Below are 13,673 nucleotides of genomic sequence, written 5' to 3'. Positions count from 1 at the left end.
GTGTCTATCTGGGCTTTATCTATTTGTAGTGTGGTCCAAGGGTGCAACTATTATATCCAAGAGTAAATGGGCCTCACATTTATATCTTTTGCATACTTTCTTCTCTGAAAGACTGAACAAGCATTTGGTGAAAACAGACAGTTACGAGTTGTTAATGTGCTGTATTACACTGTGGTAGAACATGCAGAAAAATAGTTATAATAAGATTCACTTTGTTCAATCAGTTCAACATTATTCAATAAATCAATACAATGGACACACTATGCTCCCCCACATCAGTGGGTTGCTTTATTTAACTTAAACAGAATAACTGCCCCGCATTCTGATGTTTCACACAGCCTTGAGCTGTCTCCTTGAGCCGCTTGCTGCCTATTTCAAGACTGTGTCTGTGCTTTGTCTCTCACTGTTCACAGTCAGGAAGGGATCAAAGACTTTCCTGCATAACGGGTGTGAGGTGTTTATCAATTACTGAAACAAGCTAACAAATTGCTTATTTTTTATGGTCTACGAGGAAACAACATTAAATCTACTTCATTAGTATACTGCCTGAGACCCCCTTTTTTTTGCTTGGATGAATACACTGTATTTTAAAAAAATGTAAATATAAACACTGAGGCTACAAGAACAGGTCAGAGGCTGGGAATCCTGAGGCGAGTAACTCACCCCCTGACTCCCCAAAGCCTGTCCACCATCTACAAGGCACAAGTCAGGAGTGTGATGGAATACGCTCTACTTGCCTGGATGGGTGCAGCTCCAACAACACTCAAGACTCTCGACACCATCCAAGACAAAGTAGCCCCCTTGATTGGCGCCCCATCCACCACCTTAAATATTCACTCCCTCCACCACCGACGCACAGTGGCAGCAGTGTGCACCATTTACAAGATGCACTGCAGCAACTCATCAAGGGTCCTTCGACAGCACCTTCCAAACCCGCGACCTCTACCACCTAGAAAGACAAGGGCAGCAGATGCACGGGAACACCACCGCCTGCAAGTTCCCCTCCAAGCCACGCACCATCCTGACTTGGAACTGTAGCGCCGTTTCTTCACTGTCGCTGGGTCAAAATCCTGGAACTCCCTTCCTCACAGCACTGTGGGTGTACCCACCCCACATGGACTGCAGCGGTTCAAGAAGGCAGCTCACCACCACCTTCTCAAGGGCAATTAGGGATGGGCAATAAATGATGGCCTGGCCAGCGATGCCCACATCTCATGAACAAATTAACAAAAGATAGGGACGGTAAAGTGAGAAACAGCCAGGGTGAGAGAGATTAATGGATTCAATAAGAACAGGCACATTGGAGGTGAATTGATGATGTGATGGAGCAGATCGGAAGCTGTAAGATGGACAGTTATGTAAATGAAAAAGCTATATAAAGCTGGCTATTATGTAAATTGGATGGTTATGTAAATTAACAAATAGATGATACATAGATAGACGATAGAGATATAGATGGAAAGATAGACAGATAGATAGACAGACAGATAGATAATGAGAATTTCATTTTTCATGTGTCCTTTTTTAAAAAATAAACCATAGCTTTTGGAATTTACCCTGCACGAGACGGCTTGGTCGCACAACAAGACTTTCACTGTAAGTGCTTGTCACAACAGAAATATATTTACAGGAGGTGTGGTTCACGGACCTGGCACTGTTTGAAACAAATATAATCTGTGAAGAAACTGCAGCAGCAGTCCTCGCTTCTTATGGGGTTAATTTCCCCTGTCTTCCTTGGGCAATTAATGCATGAGGCGGCAATATCTCAGATAAGGAGTTCAAGTCAGCTAGTCGGGTGGTGTACAACATACCAGGAGAATATAGGTTAACAGTACACAGAAGTCTGTATTAATACCTTTGCATTATGTGGATATATTCCGACTGTTAGGGGTGAACACTTGATCTACATTAACTCATTGGGATTCTGTGGGGCAATGATCAGTAAACAGGAGGTGTCAGGTGAACGCAAGCTAAGACGCAACAAAGGTCCTGTGCAAAGAACGTTAGCTAGTCTGGAGACAACAGGGGTAGATTTCAACTGTTAAGGCGTAATGCTTATCACCTTGCAACATTATTCTATCTTCTACATAAAGGATAATGAGATTGGAAGTCAACATTGCCATCTACTGGTGTGGTAGCATTTAGCAGATGGGGATCACATGGCAGTAATCTCAGAATTGATTGGTTCGGAGCACGTCACCTGATGCTGTTCACCGAGGTGTATAAATAGGATCACATTCCATAATTGTTTTGGTATTCCCTGCTGAGAGTTCATTCGGATTGACTGGTACTTTGCAGATCCTATTGGATATCCTACTTGTAAGTATATAGACATATTGGGCTCATGGTGGAGATCAGAAGGGTAGGGGGTGTCCGATTGTGGAGGATGGCGAGGCAGCTAGACTGGCACTTACCTCTTGGATCCAGCAGTCCTCACCTTTTAGGTTGCTGGGTTTCCTGAGGTCTGGAAAACACGGCTGGCCACGGTTGAATTTAAAATGGTAGCTAAATTTGAGGCAGACAGGCTCATTATAATATTTAAATTGCCAACCCACCTCCTGCAAACAGCTAGTTGCCAGCGCCGGTCCCCACCTCCATTAAAATGGGAACTGTTGGAAGCGGGTTGGGGTTGAGATTCATATTTTGAACATTTTGACTTCTCACCCAACCCAAACACGGTCATTTTGTTTGGGGGGGTTGGAGGTGGGGCGGGGGTTAAAATCCCCCCCCCCCCACAGACTTGTTTATACAATCTGATGATATTTCGGATGAGACGTTAAACTGAGGCACTTACCCGGCCTCGCAAATGGAAAGATCCCACATCCACCATTTCGAAGAAGAGTAGGGAGTGGGGGGGGGGGGGGGAGGTCTCCCCAGTGTCCTGGGGCCAATGTTTTTATGGCTCAACCCACATGACGAAAACTGATCATTGTCACACTGCTGTTTGTGGGATCTTGCTGTGCGCACGTTGGCTGCTGCGTTTCCTACATTACAACGGTGACCGCGCTTCAAAAAGGTACTTCGGTGGCTGTGAAGTGCTTTGGGATGCCCTGAGGTTGCGTAAGGTGCTATACAAATGCAGGTCTTACATTTTTTTTCTTTTTAGTAATAAAACCGACAAGTTAATTTATCTCTGTCTTCTGAAGCTATATAATTGGACTAATGCACTCAGTTGGTCTAACACAGCCGACAACGAAAGTCAAGCCACCGAGAGACCTCACCATTGACTGACCAACGCCGAGAGATGGACCTTTATGTGAAAAATAGAACCACATCCGCCACCTGTTGTTCACGTGCAGGCTGAGGCAGTGAACCCGCGTCAGGCTATTCAACTGCAGGGGCCTTCACACCCAAGCCTGAGTTCTGTCCTCTCCCCGGCTCCCATCTTCCCAGCAGCCGGCATCGGGAGCCAGCCAGCCAGTGGCTGCTTTTTAAGACGGTCACTCAGCTGCACCGTTTCTTGCGATCGCACCGTCCGGCTCTTAAATGAGGACGGTGGGTGGGTGGGCGAGGCGGTGAGGGCAAAGGTGCCATCGTATTCCTGTGCGAAGCTGGCATCGACTTGGCGAGTTAGCCTGGTATTTCCTGGACCCCACCCAGTCAGTGCCAGCAGGTTGGCGTACTCAAGTCATCAGAAGGGGAGACTCCAATCAAAGGCGATGAAGAGATATTTGTAGGTTGGTGCGGCAATACTCGTGCAAATTCCCTCGAGTTATGTAGGCGCCATAGTTCAAAGAGTGGCCGCTGAACAGAGGAAGTCTAGTTAGTCTCAGCATGGAACTTCACAGCTGCATATACAATATGCACCTCTGATGACAAGGCATTGATTGTTGTTTCTGAACTTTCTTTGACATGTAGTGTCGCATAGACAATCCCTTCTAAATCATTTTCCTGCAAGAGAAATGGAACAGAGGGTGGAGGATTAAGGGGTGCTCAAGATGATTAAAGGAGTTGGTAGGGTCAATAGAGAGAAACTATATCCTCTGGTTGGGGGGGGGTGGTCCAGAACAAGGGGGGGGGCAGAACCTTTGAGCCAGGCTGTTCAGGAAGCACTTCTTCACACAAAGGGGAGCGGGAATTTGGAACTCTTTCCCCCCATAAAAGCTGGTGAGACTGGAGGGTCAGTCGAAGCGTAGTGATTAAGTCACTTGGTTAATAATCCAGCGAATGTGAAGCCAAATCCAGTGGGCAGTTTGCAAATCGGAGTCAGTTTTTAAAAAAAAAAAAGTCTAATGGGAAGAATTAACTTTGAAGCTGTGAAAGGAAACTGACTGGTTCACCGCCATCCTTTAGGGAAGCCAACTGGCCTTCCTGGGCCTACACGTGACTCCAGTTCACCACCAATTGACTATTAACCGCCCTCTGAGGCAGCCTAGCTTGCACCCGGTGGTCCAAGAAGACCACCAGCTGCTCAGGGCCTCGAGGGAAGGGCAATAAATGTCAGCCTCACCAGTGACGCGCACATCCTGAGAATAAATGTTAATAACGGGCGCAGTGGTTAGCACCGCAGCCTCACAGCTCCGGTGACCCGGGTTCAATTCTGGGTACAGCCTGTGTGGAGTTTGCAAGTTCTCCCTGTGTCTGCGTGGGTTTCCTCCGGGTGCTCCGGTTTCCTCCCACAGCCAAAAGACTTGCAGGTTGATAGGTAAATTGGCCATTGTAAATTGCCCCTAGTATAGGTAGGTGATAGGGAAATATAGGGACAGGTGGGGATGTGGTAGGAATATGGAATTAGTGTAGGGTTAGTATAAATGGGTGGTTAATGGTCGGCACAGACTCGGTGGGCCGAAGGGCCTGTTTCAGTGCTGTATCGCTAAGAAAAAAAAGAAATGGGCTCCCTCGATTGCCTGGTTTCGGGTGCTCTGTTCTAGAGAAGACACCTGGGAAGTGGGGGCGGTTGAGGGAATCCCGGGACTGTAGGGTATAATTAGCTCAGCGTCATCGTCCCTGTTTTCACACATACATCAGGGATTGTCCTTGTCCATCGCTGGTGCGATTGAATCTTTGTCAGTGTCTGGTAGGAAGTAAGATTCTCAAAACTGCGCCTCACCCATTGAGCATCCGGGAAAGGTGTGTCCCAGCGGGTAGTGAACTCACCTCTGAGGCAGCAGGCTGTCCCCTCCAGGGACTTGAACACAACGTTCATGCTGGCACTTCCACTGCAGTACTGAGCCATTATAACGCAAAATGTGTCCATGCTGGTACTGAGGGGAATGCTGTGGTTTGGAGGAGATGTTAAACTGCAGTCCTGTCCGCTCTCTCAGCTGGCTGTAAGAGATCCCATAGTACTATTTCAAAGAAGAACTGTGGTGGTGTCCCCCTGTCAATATTCTCCCTCAAACAACATCCCAAAATCAGATGATCCGGTCATTATCACAGTGCTGTTTGTGGGAGCTCGCCATGTGCAAATTGATGGCCACATTTCTAATTCATTCCTAGACGTTCCACCCCTATGTTCAGAGGGAAAGCTTCCCCTGATAGCACATTATGACAGACAGGCAGGACAAGTCCAACCCGCCAATTACCGCCCCATCAGTCCACTCTCAATTATCAGTAAAGTGATGGAAGGTGTCATCAACAGAGCCATCAAGCAACACCTGCTTAGCAATAACTGGCTCAGTGATGCTCAGTTTGGGTTCTGCCAGGGCCGCTCAGCTCCTGACCTCATTACAGCCTTGGTTCAAACATGGACAAAAGAGCTGAACTCAAGAGGTGAGGTGAGAGTGACTGCCCTTGATATCAAAGCAGCATTTGACCGAGTATGGCATTAGGGAGCCCCAGCAAAACTGGAGTCAGTGGGAATCGGGGAAAACTCTCCACTGGTTGGAGTCATATCTAGCACAAAGGAAGATGGTTGTGGTTGTTGGAGGTCAATCATCTCAGCTCCAGGACATCACTGCAGTAGTTCCTCAGGGTAGTGTCCTAGGCCTGACCATCTTCAGCTGCTTCATCAATGACCTTCCTTCAATCATTAGGTCAGAAGTGCGGATGTTCACTGATGATTGCACAATGTTCAGCACCATTCATGTCTCCTCAGATACTGAAGCAGTCCATGTAGAAATGCAGCAAGACCTGGACAATATCCAAGCTTGGGCTGATAAGTGGCAAGTAATATTTGCGCCACACAAGTGCCAGGCAATGACCATCTCCAACAAGAGAGAATCTAACCATCTCTCCTTGATATTCAATGTCATTACCATCGCTGAATCCCCCACTAACAACATCTTGGGGGTTACTATTGACCAGAAATTGAACTGGAGTAGCCATATAAATACCGTGGCTACAAGAGCAGGTCAGAGGCTAGGAATCCTGAGGCGAGTAACTCACCTCCTGACTCCCCAAAGACTCTCCACCATCTACAAGGCACAAGTCAGGAGTGTGATGGAATACTCTCCACTTGCCTGGATGGGTGCAGCTCCAACAACACTCAAGATGCTCGACACCATCCAGGACAAAGCAGCCCGCTTGATTGGCACCCCATCCACAAACATTCACTCCCTCCACCACTGATGCACAGTGGCAGCAGTGTGTACCATCTACAAGATGCACTGCAGCAACGCACCAAGACTCCTTAGACAGCACCTTCCAAACCCGCGACCTCTACCACCACGAAGGACAAAGACAGTAGATGCATGGGAACACCACCACCTGCAAGTTCCCCTCCAAGCCACACACCATCCTGACTTGGAACTATATCGCCGTTCCTTCACTGTCGCTGGGTCAAAATCCTGGAACTCCCTTCCTAACAGCACTGAGGGTGTAAGTACCTCATATGGACTGCAGCTCACCACCACCTTCTCACCCGACACTAAAGTGTCTTTAATGCATCGGTGCAGACTCGATGGGCCGAAGGGCCTTTTCTGCGCTGTATTATTCTGTGATTCTCATGGGAAATTAGGGATGAGCAATAAATGCTGGCCTAACCAGCAACGCCCACATCCCATGAAAGAATAAAAAAAAGAGACTGACCACAACATTTGTCAATCATCCTGTTGAGAGGAAAGTTGCTTAATTTTACCAAATGTTTTGTGAAACTGTGCTATTTGTGTCACGGAGGAGTTGAAGTTCCTCTTCTCCATTAAAGGAGCCTGTTTGTAGTCTTCGACCCCAAAACACTGTCTTGGTAGATTGTGCGACCTTGAAACTGAAAGATTGCTGGAGCCTTGAGACAAAGAGCCCTACGAAACAAAAATTACCCCAAAACTCTCATTCTGTGAACTTAACATAAGAACTAGGAACAGGAGTCGGCCGTTCGGCCCTTCAAGCTTGTGTCACCGTTCAGCAAGACCATGGCTGATCTTCACCTCAACTCCATCTTCCCGCCCTATCCCCGTATCTCTAAATCCCTCAGAGCCCAAAAGCCTATCGATCTCACTCTTGAATATGCCCAAGGACTGAACATCCACAGTTCTCTGGGGTAGAGAATTCCAAAGATTCACAACTCTCTGAGTGAAGAAATGTCTCCTCATCTCTGTCCTAAATGGCCGACCCCTTATGTTCAGACTGTGGCCTCAACTTGAGTTTTAATGGAAAATTAGATGGGATTGCATTGCTATTGTGGGAGTATCCTTTCAGCACCCCGCAACAATAGGGTGACAGAATATTGGCATTTCTTTATATTCTAGGACTAGATAGCTGTGGGTGAAGGTTTTGGATGTTGATATTGTGACCACTTTCTCGCTTTTGAGGGAGTGTGACAAATATTTACATCGATTGATTCCTGGGATGAAGTGATTGCTCGATGAGGAGAGATTGAGTAGACTGGGCCTATATTCCCTTGGGTTTAGACCACATCTGGAGTACTGTGCACAGTTTTGGTCTCCTTATTTGAAAAAGGATATAATTGCGTTAGAAGCAGTTCAGAGAAGGTTCACTTGATTCATTCCGGGTATGAAGGGCTTATCTCATGACGAAAGGTCGAACAGGTTGGGCCTATACTTATTGGAGTTTAGAAGAATGAGAGGTGATCTTATTGAGTGGCACAGCAACCCTGAAGGGCCGAATGGCCTACTCCTGCTCCCAAGTCCTATGTTCCCAGGAGAAGTCACCTCCTAGATGCAGGGCGGATGTTACCTCTGGCTGGGGATTTTAGAGCTAGGGGGTCACAGTCTCAGAATAAGGGGTCGGCCATTTAGGGCTGAGATGCGGAGACATTTTTTCGCTCAGTGGGTCGTCAATCTTTGGAATTCTCGATCCTAGAGAGCAGTGGATGTTCAGTCGTTGAGTACATTGAATACAGAGATCGATAGATTTTTGGACACTTTAGGGAATTGAGGGATATGGGAACAGGGTGGGAAGATGAAGTTGAGGTGGAAGATCAGCCATATTGAATTAGCGGAGCAAGCTTGAGGGGCCAATGGCCCACACCTTCTCCTATTTCTCACGTTCTTATGTTCTTATTTTCATGGGTCTGGGTTCAGAATGTTTATGCTCTGAACATTCTCTGGTCCAATTGCTGTGCGATAAGAACAGACCAACATCTAGAGTGCGTCAAGTCCATTTTGCCCATCAGACTAGTTCTACATTCTAACTAATGATGGACAAGTACCTCAGCCGTTTAATTTTCTGAGGGGCAGTTCTGCATGAGATCCCCAAAGCCAATGAAAACAAAGCTTTTGATTGGTTAGTCTCTATACCCACTCCCGCTCCAGCACAGGAATTGTCTTACCTTCCCAGCAGGCGCATTATTAGGTTGGGATTGGTTGGAAGGATCTGAAATATAAAAGCAGACAGCACATTAGAGACCTGTTATATTGTCCATCGTCTTGCACCAAGGCATTTTCTTCCTCCATTTTCTGCCCGTTCTCACCCTTCCTGTACTGCAGGTCCTCACTGGCCTACAGTTAGCATGGATGTGTTATGAGGCCTTGCTACCTACCATTGAGAAGGACAGAAATCAGCAATGTCATTGAAACGTGGTCACCTCCAATTTCCGTCCCAACCCACACACTCATCCTAAATTGCCACTCCTTCCTCATGGCTGGGTCATTCTCCTAGAATTCCCACCCTAATACCCACTGCCAGCAGCACCTTCGCCACGGGGACTGTAGCAGTTCAAGGAGGAGGCCTCCACCACCCCCCCCCGCCCCCCCCCCCAAGCACCTTTTCAGGGCATCCCGGGATTGGCATAAATGCCAGCGATGCCCGCAACCCAAGAGCAAATTAGAAAAACAAAGCCAGTGAGTGCCAACGGGTGGGTTAACAAGATAAAACATTAGGGCCAGGACTGGATATAAGGCTGCATGCATGCAGGCCTTTTTGCAGGGGTAACTGTGCAAAGCCTGGGCACATTTCTCCTCTCCCGTGCCCCAGAGTATTGGCATCATTTGTACTTCGACTGCTGTACAGACTGGCAATAGTGAGGTGATTGGGGTGGCAGCACTGTGAAGGGTTACTCGAGGTTTGGCTGATCAGAAAGGAGGAGTGTGGGGCATGGCTGACTCGGATATTTCTGTCTTTAACTCGCGGCTCAGTTACTGGCAGTGCGAGCAAGTGTTCCGATGTTCCGAATGGACACACTGTACCTTTCTGCTGTTGATCCAGGTCAATGGACCGATTCTTACTCAGAGCTGAGATACTGTGGAAAAGAGAGAGCACAGAGAGGATGAGATTACGTACAAAAGCACTGTGACACAAAGTAAGTTCAGTTATATACACAGGAGTGTTACACCCAGTAACGCACAGTGCATATTATATAATATACAGTGTTACACCCAGTAACGCACAGTGTGTTATTACATAATATACACAGTATTACACCCATTAAAGCACAGTGGCGGCACAGTGGCGCAGTGGTTAGCACCGCGGCCTCACAGCTCCAGCGACCCGGGTTCAATTCCGGGTACTGCCTGTGTGGAGTTTGCAACTTCTCCCTGTGTCTGCGTGGGTTTCCTCCGGGTGCTCCGGTTTCCTGCCAAAAGACTTGCAGGTTGGTAGGTAAATTGGCCATTATAAATTGCCCCTAGTATAGGTAGGTGGTAGGGAAATATAGGGACAGGTGGGGATGTGGTAGGAATATGGGAAAAGTGTAGGATTAGTATATATGGGTGGTTGATGGGTCGGCACAGACTCAGTGGGCCGAAGGGCCTGTTTCAGTGCTGTATCTCTAAACATAAACATATTACATATACGGTGTTATATATAATAATACACAGTGTGTTATATACTCAGCGTAACACACAGTGTGATATAATAGTTACAATGTTATATTCAGTAACAGTGTGTTATATATACAGTGTTATATTCGGTAATACACAGTGTGTTATTATATAATATTTACAGTATTACTCCCAGTAACACACAGTGTGTTATTATATTATATATACAGGAGTGTTAACATATGGTATATTATTAATTGGTACTTACTCCCGCATGCTCACTTGTCTGATGTTCTCTGTGAAGACAAGGAATAGACAGGGTAAGTATAGAGATACTGACGACAGTGCAGACTGCTGGCATAGTCTGATGTTAGGCTGTGAAAGTATTACAGTCTGTCGTCCTTCCAGAGTTGAGAGGGTATAACTGGGGGACGAAAACCCCCTGCTATTTGACAAGGGCAGTCCTTCCCATTGCCAGCCTGGCTATACTGGTGAGTAGTTTTTCTGCAGCAGCCCTGAAATTGGCTACACAGCAATTTGGGACTTGAACTCCATGATCTTCTGAGTCAGTGTTATGAATACTAACCCACTGAGCCACAGCTGACAAGTACTGTGTGCAGTTCTGGTCGCCCGCACTACAGGAAAGATGTGATTAAGCTAGAGAGGGTGCAGAAAAGACTCACAAGGATGTTGCCTGGTTTGGAGGGCTTGTGTTATAAAGAGAGATTGGATAGGCTGGGTCTGTTTTCCCTGGAGCGAAGGAGGCTGAGAGGGGACATGATCAGAGGTATATAAAATTATGAGAGGCATAGATAGGGTAGATAGCCAGAGTCTGTTTCCCATGGTAGGGGTGACTAAAACTAGAGGACATAGATTTAAGGTGAGAGGGAGGAGGTTTAAAGGGGATCAAAGGGGTAATTTTTTCACACAAAGAATAGTGGGTATCTGGAGTGAGCTGCCTGAGGAGGTGGTGGAGGCAGGAACAGTAGCAACATTTAAGAGGCATCTGGACAGGTACTTGAATGAGCAAGGCATAGAGGGATATGGAATTAATGCAGGCAGGTGGGATTAGTATAGATAGGTATTATGGTCCGCTTGGACGTGGTGGGCCGAAGGGCCTGTTTCTATGCTGTACGACTCTATGACTCTACTGCAGCTGACCGCCTGCACCCTTTGCCTCACTGAGTTCCTCTTCTTATATTTCTGATTGTTTCAGATCCTTCTGGAATGTGCTGTCTGAAAGGGCGTTGGAAGCAGATTCAATAATAACTTACAAAAGGAGACTTAGTAAACATGGAAAGGAAAGAGCGGGGTCAGGGGTGGGGAGGGTGGATGGTGAAGTGGGATTAATTGGATAGCACTTTCAACAGAGCTAGCACAGACACGATGGGCCGAATGGCCTCCTTCTGTGCTGTATCATTCCATGATTCTATGACCGATTAATGAATGGTTTCCTTGCTGGCAGGTGCCGGGCGACCAGTTAAAATAGCAGCTGGCCATGCTTTGCACGTTTAAAGGACCCGGCTGGTTTCAGACAGTTCTTGCAGCCTCTCATGACAGCAGGTTGAATGAGTAGACAGCAGAAGCGGAGTGGGTCATCAGCGGGTGAGACTCCAGACCATTTTAACAACATACCCACCTGGATCCTGCTCAGGCCCAAATCGTCTGTTTAATTTCTGCTTTTTGTTTGATTTCTTGCTCACGGCAGCATCTTTTCAAACTCTTACTCTCAGTCTCTGCCTCTGTCAGTATCTGTCTCTCCCTTGCCTGTCTCTGTTTCTGTCACCATCTGTCTCTTTCTGTGTTTCGCTGTCTTTGCTTCTCCCTGTCTTTGTCTCTGTCTCTCTGTCTTGCTTTCTCTGTCTCTATCTGTCTTGCTCCCTATTGTCTGTCTCTATCTGTCTGCCTCTGTGTCTCTGAGTCTCTCTGCCTGACTCATTATCTCACTCTCTGTCTCTCTCTTGTTTGTCTCTCTCTCTTCTGTCTCTCTGTCTCGCCCTCACTGTCTCTGTCCCTCTTGTCTGTCTCTCTGTCTCACTCTCTCTGTCTCTCTTGACTGTCTCTCTGTCTTGCTTTTCTCTGTCTCTATCCGACTCTTTCTGTCTTGCTCCCTATGTCTGTCTTTATCTATCTGCCTCTCTGTCTCTGAGTCTCTCTTTGTCTGACTCATTGTCTGTTTCTCTGTCTCCCTCTCAATCTCCATGTCTCACTCTTTCTGTCTCTCTTGACTGTCTCTCTGTTGCTATCTCTCACTCAATATCTCTCTGTGCCTTTCTCTCTTGCTCCCTCTTGTCTGTCTGCCTATCTGTCTCTGAGTCTCTCTGTCTGACTCATTGTCTGCCTCTCTGTTTCATTCTCTATGTCTCTTTCTCTCTCTGGAAAAGAGAGGTTGCAATTCAACTATGGCAGTCAGCACAAAAGGGACCCTAAGGGAATCGGCCACCCATTATAACGCCCCAGGGAAATTTTGCATTGTTCACCAAAGTTGAACTTCACCCCCCCCCCCCCCCCCCTCCCCTCTTGTTTCAGATGTTGCACATTTCCGGCACTTTCTGCAGTGTTTTCCAAATTAACATCATGACTCAAGACAGCAGCTGTTGCAGAACATGAGATTTTGCTCAGTTTTAGACTGATGACTGCACGTCAAATGCAGGTCAGGGTGACTGGCCATAGGAACAGGAGGAGGCCATTCGGCCGCTTGATTCTGCTGCACCATTCAATTAGATCACATCTGATTTGACTTAAACCCATTTACTTCTGAATCCACGATATCCTTACCCAACAAAAAAATCTATCAGTCGCAGTCTTGGAAGCTTAATCGACCACACTCCAGCCTCAACAGCTTTTTGCGGGGAGGCAGTTCCCGATTCCCACTCTCCTTTGTGTGAAGAAGTGCTTCCTGACATCACCCCTGAACAGCCTGGCCCTAATTTTAACATTCTGCCCCCTTATTCTGGACTAGCCCCACCAGACGAAATAGTTTCTCTGCCTGAGAACATGAGAAATGGGGGTAGCAGTAGGCCATTCGGCCCTTTGAGCCTGGTCTACCCTCTATCATTTGCAACAACTCAACTGTCTAAACTCAAGGAAATACAGCCCCAACGTTGTCCTCTTAATTTAACCCTTTAACCAAAACCCCAACGCCAGTATCAGCCTCTGAACACTCCCTTGGTTGCAAAATAGTCGGTGGTTTTCCTAAGGCCGAGTGCAGGGTGGAGAGGTTTACCCAACAGAGAGTGAGGAGCTGCTCACGTTCCAAGCGACAGCACAGGGCCGCGAAGTGCCGAATGGCCTCCATCTGCGCTGGGTGATTTCATGATTCTCGACACTGCTGGGACAGGTACGCCCCGGGTTGGCCCATCTCAGCTGGTGGGGACTGGTAGTCAGGGAGGTCTCATCAGCCTCGGTAGGGAGGGAGGGTTAAAATTGAGGAGGGTCACGGAGTCATTATGGCCCATATTGCAACATACTGAAAAGTGGGCACGCTTTCCTGATCTACGTTATGATCTTATCATCAATCTCTGCCTTCACTGGAATGTTTCCAACACTTTGTTGCACGCGTACTCTTCCTGTGAC

At 47.3% G+C, this 13,673-nt stretch overlaps 1 protein-coding gene across 5 annotated transcripts in view; it reads right to left on the bottom strand.

Moving 5' to 3' along the window:
* Positions 1 to 261: 261 nt before the first annotated feature.
* LOC137357393 (polymeric immunoglobulin receptor-like) overlaps positions 262 to 13,673 on the bottom strand; it is a 43,261-nt gene continuing 29,849 nt past the window's right edge. For 4 of the 5 annotated variants that reach the window (XM_068023718.1, XM_068023720.1, XM_068023722.1 and 1 more), the window contains 4 exons: positions 10,366 to 10,393; positions 9,525 to 9,577; positions 8,669 to 8,712; positions 262 to 3,891 (listed from right to left, as the gene is read on the bottom strand). In XM_068023718.1, the coding sequence (XP_067879819.1) occupies positions 3,760 to 3,891; positions 8,669 to 8,712; positions 9,525 to 9,577; positions 10,366 to 10,393 (257 nt within the window). In that variant the 3' untranslated portion in view covers positions 262 to 3,759. Of the gene's footprint in view, positions 3,892 to 5,214; positions 5,269 to 8,668; positions 8,713 to 9,524; positions 9,578 to 10,365; positions 10,394 to 13,673 lie in introns of those variants that run through there. The other variant, XM_068023719.1, reaches the window with a different exon arrangement.

Source organism: Heterodontus francisci, chromosome 48, assembly GCF_036365525.1.
Source record: "Heterodontus francisci isolate sHetFra1 chromosome 48, sHetFra1.hap1, whole genome shotgun sequence".
Taxonomy (NCBI): domain Eukaryota; kingdom Metazoa; phylum Chordata; class Chondrichthyes; order Heterodontiformes; family Heterodontidae; genus Heterodontus; species Heterodontus francisci.
This window is presented reverse-complemented; position numbering and strand designations above follow the sequence as displayed.